This window comes from Schistocerca serialis, chromosome 1 (genome assembly GCF_023864345.2).
Source record: "Schistocerca serialis cubense isolate TAMUIC-IGC-003099 chromosome 1, iqSchSeri2.2, whole genome shotgun sequence".
Lineage (NCBI taxonomy): Eukaryota > Metazoa > Arthropoda > Insecta > Orthoptera > Acrididae > Schistocerca > Schistocerca serialis.
Window position 1 is genome coordinate 881108248 of NC_064638.1, and position 21753 is coordinate 881130000.

The following is a 21753-nucleotide window of genomic DNA, read 5'->3' on the forward strand; positions in this document are numbered from 1 at the left end:
CTTGACAGGAGACAATGTGTTAAGCTGTATCACGCAACTGGGGGATGCATGCACACAGTAAAACTGTCTTACAAAATTCTTAACCATGGAGTCCCTCAGAGAAGCATTATTGGGCTTTTTTTGTTTATTGCGTACAGCAAAATGATACAATAATTCCACAAAATTTAAACAAAATAAATTATGCCGCCAATACCTCCTTCATAAGTTTGGGCTCTACAAAACAGTTAGCAGTGCACAATAATACAGAGACCATTAGCCTCACCACAGAATATCTCACAAAAAACAAATTAACAATTCTGATGGAATTCCTGCTAAATTATAAATCAAGAAAGCTGGATGCTCAACCAGAGTCACCTGTTGAAACAATTGATTAATATAAATTCCTGGGTATTATAGTAGATGAACATCTTATATGGAAGCAGCACATTAGTTACATGTGTAAAAAAAAATCTCCTGTAACATCTACCTGCTAAAATGCCTTTCTAGCATAATAGTGTGACCCATCTTAAGACAAATCTATTTTGGAATTATACACTCCCACCTATAATATGGTATTAAGATTTGGGATGGAGCACCAATGGTATACATGGATAGGACTTCCAGACCTCAGAAAAGAGCAATCTGGGTAATAGCTAATATTAGTAAACGTCAGTCCTGTGGAGAATACTTCATTACATATAACATATTAACAGCGTATTCATCATATGTCCTCAGGACTACATTGTTTTAAAAGAAAATATAGAGCATAGTATAATCAATTGTGAAATCCATCATCATAATACAACAAAAAGAGAAGATTCCCACATAAAATGTAGTAATAGAAGAACAACAGATCATAGTCCATTTCCTGTTGGAAGACATTTTTGTAACAAACTGCCAAATAACATAAAATTATTAAATGAAAACATATTTAAGAAAAAATTACAGCAAATGCTAATTGATAAATGTTTGTACATCATCAAGGATTTTTAATGTTGTTGTGTATAATTTATCTTTATTTCTAAACTCTTATTAATATTCATATGTTTATAAACCGACTATGACCATGACCATAAAAGTTGTTATGGACAAATAAATCATTTATTATTATTATTATTATTGGTGGGGGTTACAATACGACACCAAATTACTCTGTGGCTATGGAAGAAGAATAAAGAAAAATCAAGACATCATCGGATTTGTTGACATGGAAAACCATTTGACACTGTCAAATGGTGCAAGATGTTCAAAATTATGAGGAAAATAGGGGTAAGCTATAGGGAGAGATGGGTAATATACGTGTACAAGAGCCAAGAAGGAATAATAAGTGTGGGAGACCAAGAACGAGAACGAGGTACTCGGATTAAAATGGATGTAAGACAGGGATGTAGTCTTTTGCCACTACTGTTCTATCTATACACAGAAGAAGCAATGATGGTCATAAAAGAAAGGTTCAGGAGTGGAATTAAAATTTGAGGTGAAAGAATATCAATGATACAATTTGCTGATGACACTGCTCTTCTCAGTGAAAGTGAAGAAGAATTACAAGACCTGCTGAATGGAATGAACAGTCTAACGAGTACAGATCATGGACTGAGAGTAAATCAAAGAAAGACAATAGCTGTAAGAAGTACCAAAAATGAAAACAGCAAGAACATTAACATGAGGATTTATGGTCATGAAGCAGATAAAGTTAAGGAATTCTGCTGCCTAGGCAGCAAAATAACTAGTGATGGATGGAGCAATGCGAACATCAAAAGCAGACTATCAGTGCCAAAAAGGCATTCCTGGCCAGGAGAAGTCTATTAGTATAAAACGAAACATGGACTGTGGGACATCCGGAACATAAGAGAATTGAAGCGTTTGAGATGTGGTGTTACAGAAGAATGTTGAAAATTAGGTAGACTGATAGGGTAAGGAATGAGAAGGTGCTGCAAGGAATATGTGTAAAACACTGACAAGGAGAAGGGACAGGATGATAGGATGTCTGTTAAGACACCAGGGAATAACTTCTAGGGTACTAGAGGGAGCTGTAGAGAGTAAAAACTCTAGAGGAAGACAGAGATGGAATACATCCAGCAAATAAGTGAGGATGTAGATAGCAAGTGCTACTCTTATATGGAGTCTCTTGATAGTCTGTTGTGACAATGAACTGTTTTTCAGATAGTTTAAGTCTTCTCATCAACTCTTTTTGTCAGGTCAGCACTGAGTCTGCGATATGCTGGATCAGACAGCAAACACTGCATCTTTTTAAATAAACCTGCTTGTCCAATCTAACAGTAGAACTGCCCTTGTCGTGGGTTAGATAGCCTCCAGCATTTGCATGACTGATTTTTAGCAAGTTTTGATATTGTCTCTTTCTGGTGTAGCCATGTATGGAAGTGAAACATGGACGATAAATAGTTTGAACAAGAAGAGAATAGAAGCTTTCGAAATGTGGTGCTACAGAAGAATGCTGAAGATAAGGTGGGTAGATCACGTAACTAATGAGGAGGTATTGAATAGGATTGGGGAGAAGAGAAGTTTGTGGCACAACTTGACTAGAAGAAGGGATCGGTTGGTAGGACATGTTTTGAGGCATCACGGGATCACAAATTTAGCATTGGAGGGCAGCGTGGAGGGTAAAAATCGTAGAGGGAGACCAAGAGATGAATACACTCAGCAGATTCAGAAGGATGTAGGTTGCAGTAAGTACTGGGAGATGAAGAAGCTTGCACAGGATAGAGTAGAATGGAGAGCTGCATCAAACCAGTCTCAGGACTGAAGACCACAATAACAACTCTTTCTTCTCTTGCACTCCTCTGCCTGATTTGTTACAGTTAACTGACATTAGGTTTGGTGCTGAATTAGACAATTTTGACATTTGTTGACTTCCACTTACTTTTTATTCAATGACCAGTTCTATGAAGAGACACATATGGAGTTGCGATGGGGAGTCCTTCATCACCTATTACTGCCAATATGCTTATGGAAAATATTCAGGATTGTACCCTATAGCTGGTGGCATTGACATCTGGAGGATTTTTTAGACACGTAGTCTACATTTTTGTTGTTTAGTCTCATGGAAGAGAGAACACAAATAGCTTTTCCAAAAACAAATATGATGTGACTTACCAAACGAAAGTGCTGGCACGTCAATAGACACACAAACAAACACAAATATACACACAAAATTCTAGCTTTTGCAACCAACGGTTGCTTAGTCAGGAAAGAGGGAAGGAGAGGGAAAGACGAAAGGATGTGGGTTTTAAAGGAGAGGGTAAGGAGTCATTCCAATCCCGGGAGCGGAAAGACTTACCTTAGGGGGAAAAAGGACGGGTATACACTCGCACACACACACATATCCATCCACACATATACAGACACAAGCAGACATATTAAAAGGCAAAGAGTTTGGGCAGAGATGTCAGTCGAGGCGGAAGTGCAGAGGCAAAGATGTTGTTGAATGACAGGTGAGGTATGAGTGGCGGCAACTTCCCGTTATCCACCAGGCCTCAATCTCCGCTAATTTCAAGTTGCCGCCACTCATACCTCACCTGTCATTCCACAACATCTTTGCCTCTGCACTTCCGCCTCGACTGACATCTCTGCCCGTTATCCACCAGGCCTCAATCTCCGCTAATTTCAAGTTGCCGCCACTCATACCTCACCTGTCATTCAACAACATCTTTGCCTCTGCACTTCCGCCTCGACTGACATCTCTGCCCAAACTCTTTGCCTTTTAATATGTCTGCTTGTGTCTGTATATGTGTGGATGGATATGTGTGTGTGTGCGAGTGTATACCCGTCCTTTTTTCCCCCTAAGGTAAGTCTTTCCGCTCCCGGGATTGGAATGACTCCTTACCCTCTCCTTTAAAACCCACATCCTTTCGTCTTTCCCTCTCCTTCCCTCTTTCCTGACTAAGCAACTGTTGGTTGCGAAAGCTAGAATTTTGTGTGTATATTTGTGTGTATATTTGTGTTTGTTTGTGTGTCTATCGATGTGCCAGCGCTTTTATTTTGTAGATAACATGTTGACCAAGTATCAAATGATTACGTTTACAGACGGCTGTGACATGTGGTTCCTGCCAGAATCAGTAGCCAGAGTAGCCGCCATTGTTGGAGATCACCGCTGCCACATGTCTCGGTATTGAGTCAAGGAGACGTTGGACGTGTTCCTGGGGTACAGCAGCCCAAGCAGCTTCCACACGTTGCCAAAGATCATCTGATGTGGCAGCTGGGGATGTAATCTGGGTCACTCGTTGAGCACCCATGACCACGTGTGTTCTATCGGCGAAAGACCCGGAGAGCGAGCCGGCCAGGGAAGCACTTCAATCTGGTTATTGACGAAGAACCTTTGGACAATACGTGCCACGTGTGGTCGCGCATTATCCTGTTGAAATATGGCTGTGGCCGAGCCCTGAAGGTAAGGAAGGACAACTAGCTCCAGCACCTCGGATATGTAGCACCGGCTATTTAAAGTACCGGCAATGCGTACTAGAGACGTGCGAGAGTAATATCCAATACCGCCCCATGCCATAATACCCGGTGCAAGACCAGTGTGGCGGTGCATAATGCAGCTGTCCAGGATCCTCTCTCCACGGTGTCTCCACACTCGAATCCGACCATCGTGGTGCTGCAGACAGAAGCGTGCCTCGTCAGTAAAGACAATGTCATTCCATTCTGCCGTCCACATCCGTCTGTCATCACACCATTGGCGACGGAGACGTCTGTGGTTCTGCGTCAATGGTAGACGAAGCAATGGACGTGTTGCGGACAGACCACTCTGCTGTAAACGGCGTTGAATGGTACGTGCAGACACTGGATGATGCGTTACAGACGCAATGTGCTGTGCTATGGTTCGGGATGTCACTGAGCGATCCGTCACTGCCATGCGCACAATTTGCCTATTAGCACGTGCAGTGGTGCACCGAGGTGAATGCGATCGACCACGTCGGTCCGTCGTACCCCCCTGCATCCAACGGTCACATATCCGCATTACAGTTGTTTGGTTTCGTCCAACACGACTAGCGATTTCTCTGTATGATAATCCACAATCTCGGTAAGCCACTATCCTTCCTCTGTCGAACTCGGATACTTGATCTAACGATGTTCGCTGTTGTCTACGAGGCATAACTGATCGTCTTGTGAAACAACCACAAGGTAAACACACATGCCGAACGTACTCTCGTCGAAATCACCAAGCCTTAAATGGTGCTATGAGGTGGCGCCACAGGCGCGCGTGATGTGCGTCTGCGCTGAAATTCTAATCAGTTGCATATCTCATCGCTGCAAACCCATGGTGTAAATTTCACTTGATTCGGATGCTTCCTTCAGGGTTTTGCATTTATGGTGGCCAGCAGTGTGTGTGTGATGAAAGACTAAGGCACTCAAGCGAGTGGGGTGTTTTCAGATATTATAATAGTCATCAGCATAAATAGTACGGGGAGGAATGAGATGAAAAACGCCAGTGCATTTTACCACAGTCAGTTCCCTGGTGTTCAGTGCATGAGATACTATATCTCCAGGCCTGTAACAAAACTGAGCTTTTTATGCACCACTGTGTAATGTGCTACACATGACAGCATGTTGATGCAGTGGCTGGTAATGACAACTGCAGATTGCAACAATGAATACATGATGCACTTAATTCAACAGTGAATAACAACTAGTGAGCAGCTACATTACCCTGAACCATGCTATTGGAAGGATACAGAAGCCACAATCCCATACAATTACCATGTGTCACAGTGATTAATTAGCATGTGGTCTCACACTGCCATTGGGCACTCAATGAATAAGTAAAAATTACCAGTACTGACAAATTGCCAAACATGTTACTGAATGCCAGCAGTAAGGCATGATTTCACAGAAAACCATGAGGTGATGTATCCCAACAGAGCAACATTAAGCAGGTTCTGGATGTATTCTTATTTGGGGGCATTTATGTAGCATGAAACAGGTCCCTAATACTCCTGCCATCATTTCACAATGGCGATTGATTTGTAGAAAATTAATGTCTGGTCATGTGATCCTGTTTGTGATACTCTGTATGTGATCTGTACCTTTGGCAAAATGCATTACCAACCCGTCACTCCCACATTATGTCAAAACAGTTTGAGGAACACTCCACAAATATGAGGGTATTGGGTGACACCCAGTAATGATCAATATTATGTCTTGTGATCAGCAGCTGAGTAGTCGTAAATCAGGACTGCTCACTAATGCTTTAGTCGCTGCCTTGTTGAGACCATATCATAACACAATGCCACCATTACGAGTCTGAAGACTTCCCACACACCAATAGGCAAGTGTGCCTGATTCAGTTTCTCATAAGCATATTAATGAATATATGATGCATACTGCAGTTTGTAACAAACCTACCTTTTGTCAGCACATTATTGAACAGTAACAGGAGAGCAATATGCAATGCAATCCAAAACATTGGTCCAAATCTGTGGCAGTAAGTGAACTCTTGAATCGTTGATGTATCCATGACAACATTCTACAAGAGTCTCAGTTTTTGAAGTACCAGCAATGCCTGCATCCGAAAGAAACAAGTTATAAAAAATGCATAGTAGTTACAATAAAAACTTTGCAGTTTGTAAATGACATTGTAGGGGCATTTCACAATATTCTGGACAAGATATGTGTATTTCACTATTCAAGAAGCTAATGAATGTGAAATACGAAATGACAGATGATTATATGTATTTGCCGCATACAACAAAATTAACCACCAGAAATTCATATACTACCAAGACTGGCGTAATAGCAAACATGAAAATTTTAAAATTCTTGTCAAAGATGAAAATTTTAAAATTCTTGCTGGACATGTGACATTACCTTTTTTTCTTTCCAGAGTAAGAGGAAAATATTTTCCAAAGTTGGTATGATTGATAGTTGCACCTAGCATCTGTGACTCTTATCCAGCAATATTGCCAAAATTATTGAAAATGGTTGCCAACAATAGGTTTAGACATGCAGTTCTCACAACGTGTGTAACAATGTAAGCTAATTTCTCTGTGCTGAAGCTATGAAGCAGTTCCTTCTGCAGAGAGAACTTCTATGCTCTAATTTCATCATCACGTAAGTCAACTTAAAGAATCAATTTTCGTCTACTTATGTTTGTTTTACAAAGATGAGGAGTAGCATTTTGTAAGTTTCATTTTGTTAGGCACGTGACAGTCTGTTGTTACTCCAAAAACCACTAAATCTAGTGGCCATGTCTGATACACCTGGGAGAGTAATCTGGCAAAACTGGAGTATGAAGCTAGCAGGTGAAGAAGAAACACATTGAAAAATTAAGAAGTAAGAGAGAGAGAATATCACCAAAAGAAGAGTAGTAGTGCAACACTGGCAGAAAATGAAGAGCAGTGCAAAAGGACTAGAGAAAGCAAGCATTGTCAGCAAAAGCAAAAACAAAAAAAGCAGCAACAGGACACAGATGTTCATAAAATTTCTCCTCAAGCACTGGGCAATGTAGTCACCTAATAAACAGGCAACAATACTACAGCAAATTTACTGCAAACTGTCACAAAAAAAAGGAGAATGAATAGTTGTTGGTGACGTATCATGTAAGGATAGACTGGATATTGTACACAATATCTGCAAAGTGATTAAGGCTTTCAATGTACAGCACATCAGCAATTATCAATTCTGTGTGATATAGGCCTACATGACAACTCAGTTGTTATTCCAAATGTACCATAAAGCAGGGTGACTTTGAATGGTGAGGCGACTTTGAACAGCAATTTAGCGTCTTTTTAAAATAAATGTTGCACTCTAGTGTGTAAATATGGAACTAAGAACAAAGTTGTTAAATATTGCCAATAATCGATTCTTTCAGATGATATGACAGTCGATGTGAAATAACATTGTATACCAATGTCAGACAATAAAATAATTTTCTGGAAATGTAAGTTCCTTCACTACTGCAAAAACATTTGCCTATTATTAGAAGCATTTTTGAGTTTAGAATTTGAAACGAGTTTTTATGAGCAACGTTAACACTTGAATGAACATTTACAGAAAGCATAAAATGTTAAATTTATTCTTTAGTGGTGCAATAAAAGTAAAATATGAAGGCTTGTCTTTCAAGGGGTGACGCTGAACAGCGCCTTCCCTATTATTTGACACATCAGCTCCATGGAAAACATGTTTTAGTGAAGCTTCCTTCACAGAAAAGTGTGAAATAGTGTTGGACATGTTATCACTGATGATGAAATTTCACTTCTGAGGAAATGGCATTCCAAGATGGAATCACATGACTTTTTTGTGTGGCCTAATGTTCCCAATGTGTCTGATTTGAGAAAGATGGAATTTTTAGGATTCTATCCGATTCTACAGTAGACAGACAGGGAAGGCTTTATTTTGAGTTTAAATTTGATGTCTATGACATCTGCTAGAGTGGACATTCTTTCGTGGCAACTTCCTTTCCTGTAGAGTGTTTACAGATGATATTCTTTAAAATTTGATAACTTTTTTTTTCATTTCTTTTATTAAAGTCATACAGACTGTTTTGAAAAGTTCTGTTTTTAAATAATTTTCGTATTTCATAACTAGCTCAGCACCCATTTACATTATTAGCAAAATTAAGCCATAATCATACGAACAGTTTCAGGTGATTAACGAAAACTCATAAAAAATACTTAAATTTTTCTAAATAAGTTACTTTCAAAACTATATTTATATACAAAATATCATGCTGTTTCATATGATAGGGGTGCCATTTAACAGTAATTGACATGACTCCCACAGAATAGGCAAATGTTTCCATGTTCAAAGTGACCCCGACCCATGGGGCGAAATTGAGCAGTGGAAAAAAAAACAACCTAGGTGTGGGGGATAAAAATGTATAATCTGCTTTATCGTATTCAGCAACACCTCTTGCAACTTTCCAAAAAGTTTCATGTCAATATCTTCAATGTCAATGTCTTCAGGAGTTTCTGTTTAATTTACAAAAATGAATCTAAAATGTTCAAGGTCACCCCACTTTATGGTACATGAAGAGATTGAGGAGACTGATTCTGTAGACACTAACAAGGTCGTCTTTGTGTGGCCAGATGACGAACAATGATCATGATGTGATTGATGATATCGACATAGCATCTCTTTTGTCTGAACCAGCACCTGACAACAGGGACGAACAGATTCTTGCTGTTGTTTTTTCTGAATACAATGTGTTAAGTAGTTGATATAAGTATACTGAAGCTTTGGTTGATATTTATTGTCTGTTTATGAACACAGCCTTAAGTACATTGTTGCCTTGTTTGGTATTAAATGTGTGTTTATGAATGTAGCCTTATAGAGTAATTGTGGACCTCACTTTGGCATCTTTTTGTGAAGGGTGGATAAAATGAATTCATAGAATAAATAAGCTTCACTCTTGTTCTATAGTGTTCTTATGGTATATTTTAATAATTTTTAATATACTGTATACGGGAATTAAATTTCCTATGGGCAAAGTGTCACACACCTAACATACATTAGGACGTACAGTAATGTACAACAAGAATACTTTTCCCACATGGAAAGTTTCCCTATTACATTCATAATGTACAACAAGTGATAGAAATAAAGTTACATTACTATGGAATCATAATGAAAGGTTATGGCTACAAGTAAAATGTTAAACATCAAATTTGTAACAAATCTTCAGAATATTTTCTCAAATCACCAAAATGATTTTTCTCCATGTCTATTCTGACACATGCCTAGAAGATGTAAACAAATTTATTTTACACACAAAAATTAAATTCTAACTTGTAATTTATGGTTATTCTAACTGTGCTGGTTGTTATCATGTTTCTTCAGATCAAAAGATAGGACTACATGACAACTATTAAGCAGCAGGAGGAATGGTAAGTTTAACTTTTAACTATCACATGCCTAATGAAAAAAAAAATGCCATAAATTCCTTGCTGTAATTCTATCAGAAACAGCAAAGTTCTTGAAAGAGAAATGGAATGAAATGAACAGTCTCTTGAAAAGAGAATTTAAGTTGAACATTAGCAAAAGCAAAACAAGGGTAATGGAATGAAGTCAAATTAAATTAGGCACTGCTGAGGGAATTAGGAAACAAGACACTAAGAGCAACAGATAAGTTTTACTATTTGAGGCCAAAGTAGAAAGGATATAAAATGCAGACTGGCAGTGGCAAGGAAAACGTTTTTGAAGAAGAGAAATTTGTTAAGACTCGATTTAGATTTAAGTGTTAGGAAGTTTTTTCTGAAGCTATTTGCCTGGTGTGTGGCCTTGTACAGAGGCGAAACATGGACAGTAAATGGTTTGGACACGAACAGAATAGAAGCTTCTGAAATGTGGTGCTACATAAAAATGCTGAAGATTGGAAACGTAACCATGAGGACGTACTGTATAGAACTGGTGAGAAAAGAAATTTGTGGCAACCTGACTAAAAGAAGCGACTGGTTGACGGGACACATTATTGGACATCAAAGGGGAAACTATTTAGTACTGGAGGGAAGTACAGGGTGTAAAAATCATAGAGGTAGCCCAAGAGATGAATACAGTGAGCAGGTTCAACAGGATGTAAATTGCAGTAGTTATTAGATGTAGAGGTTTGAAGAGGATAGAGCAGCATTACACCAGACTTCTGACATGAAAACAGCAGCAACAAAATGATGAGTGAATTTCCCTTTCCCTGCAACCTTGAAAATTAGCATAATGCAATAAAGTACCTTCACTCTTTCATCTCTAACAGTGACACCATTGTACTGAAGACTGATCACAGTTAATTGCAAACCTTGTAATATCATTCACATCAACAGAGGAAAATGTTCCAAATGCCAACTACGATAAATCCTCAGACTTAACACATCAAACCACCACATTTGTCCAATGGACTCACTTTTTCCAATGATGAATATGGATCACATATTATGACAGCAGAAAATGGACGGTGCTGCCATAAATGAATGCTGCATTAATTTTTTTTTTTTTTTTTTTTTTGAGGTTGTGTGTTGATGAAATTATTGTGATGTGTGAACCCCAGTTAGAATGTGGCAGTTTGCCCCGGTAAATCTTTGATGTGGTAATAGATTGTTGTGCAGAGCTCAATGCATTACAATGACCACGAAAATTAAGTAAGATTAATTTCTGTTTTCTCAAGAACATGGTTCATTTCAAAAATAACAATTCAATGAGTGAATCGTTGTTGATCTCAATTATTTTCTAGTACTTAATTGCAAACAGGTTTATAATCAATGCTGCCAATCCATCTGTTTAAAGTGCTCCATGCCGCTTATTTATAATAGGCCTGTGTGTATAGCTGTTTTTTGAACAATGTACAAATTCATGAACAATATAAATAAATAAAAAGTTCTTCATTAAAGTAAGTTTCATACAACTTACATATTATTCCAATGCCACTTAAATGAGATCAGTTTGCAGTGGTAGTGTAGCTGTATAAACCTTTGTAGTCACTTATTAAAAGCAGTGTGTACGTATAGGGTTTTAGCATATTTATACTGTTGAATTTTTTCTCCCTTTTGCTACAATAAACGTGTTACCAATACAGAACTGTCTAGCGGTTTTATTATGAAGATATAGAATTTCCAGTTTATGTGAATTTGCGACAAAGGAAAACAGGAATGGGAGATAGTTCTGGTTCACATACGAAGTTTAATTGCATTTCGTAAGGAATATCTTTGATGGGCGAACAGTAAATACTGACGCCAGACTTAGAACGAAGTAACGGCAAAAGGTTATGTGCTACGGATAGACCTACGGTTCTTTGCCAACAACACTTAAAACTAAACTGACTTTTGCTCCTTGGATTTCTGCCAACGTCGAGAAAAGCAAGTCATTAAATACAAACAATGTACCTGCCGTGTTAAATATTGTTCTCGTCTGATCTGCACCATGCACCTACCTTGGTACACCTAGACTTTACGTCAGCAATGCGACATGTGTACCGGTACGATAATCGGCACTCTGCTTGCACTGATTCTAGTTGGAACTAAAACGACTTAAATGCGCGTTCAAAATCAAAACTGAATGCCTTTCACGATTGCAGACGTGGTTTGATATCGTGCGTCGAACACAAATATCCCTTCACTCACATGGTCTGACATTATTGATCGCTGGGGAGCTGGCGCGCCGCCCTTGTTTCTCTGACGCTATTGTAGCAGGCATCCGCTGAGCAGCGCTGCCGCATTACCGTGTGATACAAGTGAGTAACGTGGCCAATAGTCGAGGCACACATAGTATGTTCAACACTCTCGTTAGGTCACACGAAACAGAATACAGAAATCGTTAACCTGAGAAGTCGGTTTGCTTATACCAGAGACGGACAGTAAGTTCATGTCGGTAACGAAGTTTCAACATTTCATTTTCCTGCACATAACAGAAACACAGTAAGAATTAAATGAGCATCGTTTCACACTTGTCCAGCAACCATATAAACAGCGCTGTAACTTGTGGCGACAGTATCTGACGGGCTGTAGCGACGGTAGCATGTCAGATATTCGTACTTGTACATATATTAGTAAAGTTTGACAGCCGCGCGGGGTAGCCGATCGGTCTGTGGCGCCTAGGCACGCTTAGCTCGGCTCTACCTGTCGGAGATTCGAGTCCTCCCTCGGGCATAGGTGTGTGTGTTGTCCTTAGCATAAGAAAGTTAAAAGCTACATTAAAGTAGAGTATAAGCCTAGGGACCGATGACCTCAGCAGTTTGGTCCCACAGGAACTTACCACAAATTTCCAAAAGAAAATTAGGAAATTTGTGGTAAGGTCTTGGGATCAAACTGCTGAGGTCATCGGTCCTTAAGCTCACACACTACTTAATCCAATTTAAAGTAACTTACGCTAAGGACGACACACACACACACCCATACCCGAAGAAGGACTCGAACCTCCAACGGGGAGAGCCGCGCGGACCGTGACAAGACGCCCAAGACAGCGTGGATACCACGCGCGGCAATTTCCACAGCTTGACATGGAATTAAGCGAATGAATCGCAATAGACGCCCGAAGAAAAGAAGAAGAAACAGGATTGAATGGTTTCATACAATCAACATGAGAAGACACGATGTTGGGGCACTCTTTATACTCTTTGAGGACTTGAGAAATGATGGTGATGAAATTTTCTGTTATTTTAGGATGAGCATACAAACTTTTTACGATCTCAAATGCAAAACAACATTTAAGAAAAAACTTTAAATATTTAATTTATAAATTGAATGAATCGAGTAATGCAGTTTCGGAGAGGTATGAGATAGACGTGGATGTGCAAAACGTTCCTGCGAAGTCTTATTTTAGGATGAGTAGATGAGTATGCAAACTTTTGGCGATCTTCATGTAAGAATAAAGGATTCAATCCAACGCTGCAACATATCCTTCAGAGAATGTATCCAACATGTGCACATGTTGGCAGTCATCATCAGGCAAATGAAAAAAAGAAACGTGTTAAATTTTTATTACTGTTGCAAAGGACTTCAGTAATATTATATATCTGAGAGAGAGTTAAAAACGAAAGACGTATATATTAAAAAAAAACTTGCAATAGAAAAATCTCAAATGCAAAACGATATTTAAGAAAAAAACTTTAAATACTTAATTTATAAATTGAATGAACCGAGTGATGCGGTTTCGGAGTGGTCTGAGATAGCGGTGGATGTGCAAGACGTTCCTGTGAAGTCTTGCCAATGGTACTGTAGAGTACGGTACTGGTTACACTGTGCCGAATGATATCCATGGTGCGTGCTACGATCAAGCGCTACACTAGCATTTATAGCGTTTACTGATACTTTTCTGTTGTTTTTAATTTCAGAAACGTTTTGTAACGCTCTCAGATGGATTTCCACTAAAGACGCAATTATCCCATTGAAAAATGGCTTATGCCGAACTTGCTTTTGTTTCAAGGCACTAATTTGTTCATATGGGTTTGGTTTCCTTTATTGGTTCAAGTAGTGTCGATTTTCTAAATGTTTCAACTTCTTGCTTGAAGTAGGATGGTGTATTTCTTCGCTGTCTTTTTCAGAATGTGCGGTAGGTGGCGGAGAATCATCTGGGGGTATGTCTTCAGTCAATAGTTTCTTTTAATTTTTTTCCGAAAATTCTAGCTGTTTGCAGTCCTTTGCTACCTTTCACTCTTTTGAAGTGAGCTGCGAATATTCACCTACTTCTTCATGACAGCTTTCCCTGTGAAAAAGTTACTCGTTATTAGGCATCCTCGCGACAGTGGCGATAATAACTTTTTTAATTCAAAGGTAATTTGCAATAATATTACTACACAGGAATTGTACGTTACATGATTGACAAAGTTAGAAAAAAATCTTTTCTCATGGATTTGGAGCGTTTGTTTCAGATGTATGGCCAGCGGTTCTACAGTGAAAGATCTTCAACACAGCTACAGACTCGACAATTCCACTTTCAGCAAAACTGTCACAGATGTTTATAAAAGACATCATATTTACTCCAGTGACTGTAACACTTTCTTTATTTCACGATTGTAATTTCGGCCTTAGGCCATTATCAAGTGAAGATGTTATGGCTATTAGGCCATGTCAACCTAAAATGAGCTGATAATGGCCTAAGGCCGAAATTGCAATAGTGCAATAAAGAAAGTGTTACAGTCACTGGCGTAAATACGATGTCTTTTATAAAGTTCTACATGACTGTGAGTACCAGGTATAAAAAAAAAGTCACAGATGTACTGTATATCAAGGGGTCTTGTCTGTACGGCACAAGTGTCTCTCGGTACCCACATCAGATCACCGGAAGGAAATTTCTGAAAAATTTGAACAAAGAGCCGATTTCCCTCACTGCGTACTAGCTGTCAAGGAAAACATCTTCGCATTGTCCATCCGAATAGTTCATTGTACCTGTTAGAACTGCAAGGGATTTCCGTCTGAATTATTAATCTTAGTGCAAAAAGTAACAAGGTACCAAAGTTTTTTGTTGCTGCCGCGCGGGATTAGGCGAGCGGTTTGGGGCGCTGCAGTCATGGACTGTGCGGCTGGTCCTGGCGGAGGTTCGAGTCTTCCCTCGGGCGTGGGTGTGTGTGTTTGTCCATCGGATAATTTAGGTTAAGTAGTGTGTAACCTTAGGGACTGATGACCTTAGCAGTTAAGTTCCATAAGATTTCACACACATTTGAACATTTTTTTTGTTGCTGCTGAAGTGTTCGGGCATCTTCTCCGACCGGCTCCTGGACGTCAGCTGACGATTGCAAAGAGGATTTATAACAATGGCCACTCGAAGGTATGTAGAATGTACAGTTGGAATAATGAGCAATAAATGGAGGTTTTTCCACAGAGAAATAAAGTTGGATCCCGACTTTGGGATTAATATTGCTAAGGCTTGTGGCGTTTTACACAATTGCATCACTGGAAGAGACTCTTATAATACAGAGGACATTTGGTCGACAACTGGGCTAGAAAGCATAACTCTAAATGAACGCACGCGTGGGGAAGTTTCAGCAAATAACGTCCGGAAAATGAAGATGGTTTATTTTTAACACAAACAGCTCTAATTAAAAGGCAACATTCTAAGATATATTATGTGAACAAAGCATGAAATTTGGAAATTTTAATGCACTGTATTTAATTTTATTTAATACATATAAATGTCAGAGCAAGTATAATTTCGCACGAAAAACACACAAGTAGTGAAGACTAGGTAGAACGACAAACGTCAAATAATGCCAGATGTGAACGCCAACAATAATCCACAACCACCACCCCATACATCGGCTTGGTTTTCCATCACAGGTCCAATTCACGCAGAAATGACTTGTCGTGGACGTGGCGCTGTTTTCGCGTCACCGCAGTGTTAACAAAAGGATCAGTTCACACACAGGTGTGGCGCGGTCGCGTTCCTTCGTTGTCCACGCCACGTCAGTTTGTCGCCACGAGAGGGGCAGCAAAGGGACGTTTCGGCGGAGACGCGCAACTGCCGCTCTGCTGTTTTCATTAATTTGAAGGCGTCCGATGTGCCTAAAATGTTATACATATTTTATGTAGTTGAAGCAGAGCTACATCCGTCTATGTAGATGGATTCTCAGAAAAACTTTTACGTTCCGCGTAAAAAGTTAAAAGCCACTCTTTGGGAATCGTGCGTGTGCAATGTAGTCTTTCTTATTCGATTTTGAGGAAACTATTCAGAGAAAAAAATGATTTTTCGACATCTTATATGGGCTGATATCACAGCTTGATAGTGAAATGGTTTTATTTTCGTTACTGCCTAAAGTTATCGTGATACTTCCCAAATAAGCAAACCACTGGACGTATTTCGAAACGTCTGCAGAAAAGAAGGTAGCCTCTAGCCTGTTAACAGTGGGCTGGTTTTAGGACAGTTTTCTGCTCATAAAATATGGCTAACATATTGAAGTTGTTTTTAACATTGAAAGGAGAGCAATACCTCTTTTCAGGCATGAGTAAAAAAGTGATATATTTGGACGTTTGTCCACGACGAGCTGCGACGCGCAACACTCGTCATAATGGCCGCGCACTGAGCTGATTTGTGGCTCATGTTTGTCTTTCGTATGTGCATTGTGAAGCCATTTACAATCACATTTTAACTTAATGTTGCATTAAGAGTTACTTTCAGTTTGAAACTGGAGGTACATAGCTGCAGATCTAGCAGCAGAGTTAACTGTATCTGTTGTATACCTTAATTTTTCTTGTCTACACTGACAGCTCCATTCACGGAACATTCAATAACTATTATTTTCACTTATTGTCGAACAATTGGTGTGTGTTCGAGCAATCAGCGCGTGAGAAATGGAATTTTGCCATCGATGTGACTAATATATTCTGTGTTCTGGATGTTTTATGTTTACCTGTTTGCTTACCTATTCTATGTTTATGTATTTGGGCTTCTTGATACAGGGAGTGTACACTGAGGTGACAAATGTCATGGGGTAGCGATATGCTCATATGCATTTGGCGGTAGAATAGCATGGACGGTGTATTGGTGGAACTGTCATTTGCACTCAGATGAATTATGAGAAAAGGTCCCCATTATGGTCGCGCGACGGGAGTTAACAGACTTTGAAAGAAGAATGGTAGCTGGAGCTAGACGCATATGGTGCATTCCATTTCGGAAATCGTTAGGGAATCCAGTATTCCGTGATACACAGTGTCAAGAGTTTGCCGAGAATAACAAATTTCAGGCATTAAATGAGTTTTGCTATTTGGGGAGCAAAATAACTGATGATGGTCGAAGTAGAGAGGATATGAAATGTAGACTGGCAATGGTAAGGAAAGCGTTTCCGCAGAAGAGAAATTTGTCAACGCCGAGTACAGATTTAGGTGTCAGGAAGTCGTTTCTGAAAGAATTTGTATGGAGTGTTGCCATGTATGGAAGTGAAGCGTGGACGATAAATAGTTTAGACAAGAAGAGAATAGAAGCTTTCGAAATGTGGTGCTACAGAAGAATGCTGAAGATCAGATGGGTAGATCACATAACTAATGAGGAGGTATTGAACAGAGTTGGGGAGAAGAGAAATTTGTGGCACAACTTGACTAAAAGAAGGGATCAGTTGGTCGGGCATATTCTGAGGCATCAAGGGATCACCAATTTAGTATTGGAGGGCAGCGTGGAGGGTAAAAATCGTAGAGGGAGACCAAGAGACGAATACACTAAGCAGATGCAGAAGGATGTAGGTTGCAGTAGGTACTGGGAGATGAAGGAGCTTGCACAGGATAGAGTAGCATGGAGAGCTGCATCAAACCAGTCTCTCGATTGAAGACCACAACAACAACAACAACAACAACAACAACCTCTCACTGCGGACAACGCAGTGGCCGACGGCCATCACTTAACGACGGAGAGCAGAGGCATTTGCGTAGTGTTGTCAGTGGTAACAGATAAGCAACATAGCGTGAAATAACCGCAAAAATCAATGTGGGACGTACGACGAACGTAGCCGTTAGGACATTCCTCAGAAATCTGGCGGTAATGGGCTACGGCAACAGACGACCGACGCGAGGCCTCTGCTAACAGCACATCGCATGCAACACCTCTTCTGGGCTCGTGACAGTATCGGTTGGACACTAGGCGACTGGAAAACCGTGCTCTGGCAGATGAGTACCGATTTCAGTTGGTCAGAGCTGAGAGTAGGGTTCGAGTCAGGCTCAGACTACATGAGGCCATGGACCCAAGTCGTCAAGCTGATGGTGTCTTCATGATGTTTCCATGGAATGCACTGGGTCCTCAGGTCCTACTGAACCAATCATTAACTGGAAACGGTTATGTTCGGCTACTTGGAGATCATTTGTAGCCATTAATGGATTTCATGTTCCAAACAACGATGGAATTATTATGGATGACATAGCACAATGTCACCGGGCCAAAATGTTCGCTCGATATGAATCCCATCGAACATTTATGGGACATAATCGAGAGGTCGGTTCGTGCACGAAATCCTGTACTGGCAACATTTTCGCAATTACGGATGGCAATGGAGGCAACATGGCTCAATCTCTCTGCAGGGCGCTTCCAGGGACTTGTAAGAGTCCATGACAAGTAGATTTGCTGCACTACGCCAGGCAGAAGGTCTAACACGACATTAGGAGGCATCCCATGACATCTTTGACCTCAGTGGTATGAGGTAAAATGCTGTTTTGTATATTTTTGTAATACAGTCCTCGCCATTAAAATTGCTACACCACGAAGATGACGTGCTATAGACGCGAAATTTAACCGACAGGAAGAAGATGCTGTGATATGCAAATGGTTAACTTTTCAGAGCATTCACACAAGGTTGGTACCGGTGGCGACACCTACAACGTGCTGACATGAGGAAAGTTTACAACCGATTTCTCATACACAAACAGCAGTTGGCCGGCGTTGCCTGGTGAAACGTTGTTGTGATGCCTCGTGCAAGGAGGAGAAATGCGTACCATCACGTTTCCGACTTTGATGAAGGTCGAATTGTAGCCTATCGTGATTGCGGTTTATCGTATCGCGACATTGCTGCTCGCATTGGTCGATATCCACTGACTGTTAGAAGAATATGGAATCGGTGGGATCAGGAGGGTAATACGGATTGCCGTGCTGGATCCCAACGGCCTCGTATCACTAACAGTCGAGATGACAGGCATCTTATCCGCATGGCTGTAACGGACGTGCAGCCACTTCTCGATCCCTGAGTCAACAGATGGGGACTTTTGCAAGACAACAACCATCTGTACGAACAGTTCGACGACGTTTGCAGCAGCATGGACTATCAGCTCGGTGACCATGGCTGCGCTTACCCTTGACACTGCATCACAGACAGGAGCGCCTACGATGGTGTACTCAACGACGAACCTGGGTGCAAGAACGGCAAAACGTCATTTTTTCGGATGAATTCAGGTTCTGTTTACAGCATCATGATGGTCGCATCCGTGTTTGGCGACATCGCGGTGAACGCACATTGGAAGCGTGTATTCGTCATCACCATACTGGCGTATCACCCGGCGTGATGGTATGGGGTGCCATTGGTTACTCGTCTCGGTCACCTCTTGCTCGCGTTGACGGCACTTTGAACAGTGGACGTTACATTTCAGATGTGTTACGACCCGTGGTCCTACCCTTCATTCGATCCCTGCGAAACCCTACATTTCAGCGGGATAATGCACGACCGCATGTTGCAGGTCCTGTACGGGCCTTTCTGGATACAGAAAATGTTCGACTGCTGCCCTGGCCAGCACATTCTCCAGATCTCTCACCAACTGAAAACGTCTGCTCAATGGTGGCCGAGCAACTGGCTCGTCATAATACGCCAGTCACTACTCTTGATGGATGAACTGTGGTATCGTGTTGAAGCTGCATGGGCAACTGTACCTGTACACGCCATCCAAGCTCTGTTTGACTCAATGCCCAGGCGTATCAAGGCCGTTATTACGGCCAGAGGTGGTTGTTCTGGGTACTGATTTCTCAGGATCTGTGCACTCAAATTGCTTCAAAATGTAATCACATGTCAGTTCTAGTATAATATATTTGTCCAATGAATACCCGTTTATCATCTGCATTTCTCCTTGGTGTAGTAGTTTTAATGGCCAGTAGTGTAGTTATTACTTAAATACTTATTTTTAAAAAATACAACTATCATTTTTATTTTTCTGGACGACAACGTCGAACCTGTACAGTTACAACGTTATACTGATGAAACACTGGTTTTTCTGAGTTAGTTATTTTGAGGTAGTACAACAACACAGTTCAAAACACATAATGTTTACTGCAATACAGATCTTCAGAAGCAGCACTAGAAGATACGGAAAAATGTAACACTATTTCTGTTGCAGTTACTCTAAATATTTCCTGTGCACAGTCAATGGGTTTTGCCAGGAATATGTGCAGATCCACAGTTCACTTAATACTGGCCCATAGAAAATCTCTTCTTCAGCTGGACTATATTACACATGTCAAGTAAGGCTTCCTTCTTGACACTTTCAAGTGGCACAATTTTATTACTCAAGATAGGGAAGACTGTAATGTTATCGAGCAGCAGATTTCTTTTCCCAGCACGTCTCGGCTTCTTTGTAGTGCTTTGACAAATCCACGGTTGCTAGACGTTACTACTTTTTCTTTCCCTTAGTGTAGCAGGGTCGTCAGATGAAATATGTAGCAAGACATACTTAGCTTTTTTGAATGACGCTCTGTGCAACCTGTGGTCTAGTGCACTAAGATGCCTGAAACCATCTGGTTCCATCTTGTACAGGAGTCCGTTGTCCTTGGCTTTGGCAGTGATTGGAAACCGGTGTTCTGAGTGAAAGGATATTATGTTCCTCTCCACAAGGGTAAAATTTTTAAGCTCTCATATGATAGGAAACTATGTCTGTAACGAGGAATTTCTGGTCTACAGCAGTGAAATATTTACGGATGATCAGATTTTGGAAAAGTGTCGTAATATTATTAACAAATATCACAGAATCAGCAATGTTTAGGCTTACGTTCAAACGAAAATCATATGGAAAATAGGAATTGTGATCAAAACATTCTAGTTTCATTGCTTTTTTTCTTATTGCTTTCCTTCACTTTGTGTAACGCAACAGAGAAACGTTTTTGAAGCATTCTGTAAAAATGATGGAAACGTTTGAGATATGTGTTCAGTTCTTTCATTACGTCGAATATTCCACATTTCTTCCCGTTTTCCAATCACAACGCATATACCCAATAACTTCGCCACTCAACGTTTACGAGTTACAAAAGATCCACTGTATCTATATCTTCGTTGATGCAGACGACATATTCTCATTCATTAGTAGGTTATTTTTCATCCAAATCGAGTATTTGTATTTTATTCCTAAGATTTTTCATCGAATTTTCCTTTCTTGTTTTTCGACGATTTTTATTTGGGATCTGCCACCAACAACCGTGGTTCCGGATGCATAAATAGCTTCTGTTTTAACAATTATGTTATAATGGCGCAATGTTCCCTTTTGTGTTACAGATTTCTTGTTGTGTCTGCTTTTTTATTTGTTAGTTTCTCAATTTCTTGTAAATGCTTGACGTTGTCTACTTGGGAGAGTTTTCCAAATGCGTTGATTAAAGGTTGATTATTAAATCTTTGTCTGTATACTGCGTCGTCACGCATGGAACTTGGAGAACGGCTTTTGCTGATGTTTCATAGTTTCTCCACAGAATGGCTTGCTTTTGGTCTGTTACTGTAGCATATCGAAATGGCATCAACAAATACTAGACAATGAAGGCAAATTTTATTTCGGAGATTTCTGTCAAACGCGTATCTTAAGTTTCATTTCCCCATTTTCTGATCACTTTTTCCAGAGCTAAATTGAACAGTAATCTGCATAATCCACTCCCTTGTCAGACCCCTGTTTTGAT

At 40.2% G+C, this 21753-nt stretch overlaps 1 protein-coding gene across 1 annotated transcript in view; it reads right to left on the reverse strand.

Annotated features, from left to right (window-relative positions):
* The window catches only part of LOC126458441 (uncharacterized), a 35381-nt gene extending 23298 nt beyond the window's left edge, over positions 1-12083 (reverse strand). The window contains exons 1-2 of the mRNA XM_050095503.1: positions 11852-12083; positions 6343-6499 (exon numbers count right to left, since the gene is read on the reverse strand). Of these exons, the coding sequence (XP_049951460.1) occupies positions 6343-6454 (112 nt within the window). The 5' untranslated portion in view covers positions 6455-6499; positions 11852-12083. The remainder of the gene's footprint in view (positions 1-6342; positions 6500-11851) is intronic.
* Between the last annotated feature and the right edge of the window lie 9670 nt (positions 12084-21753).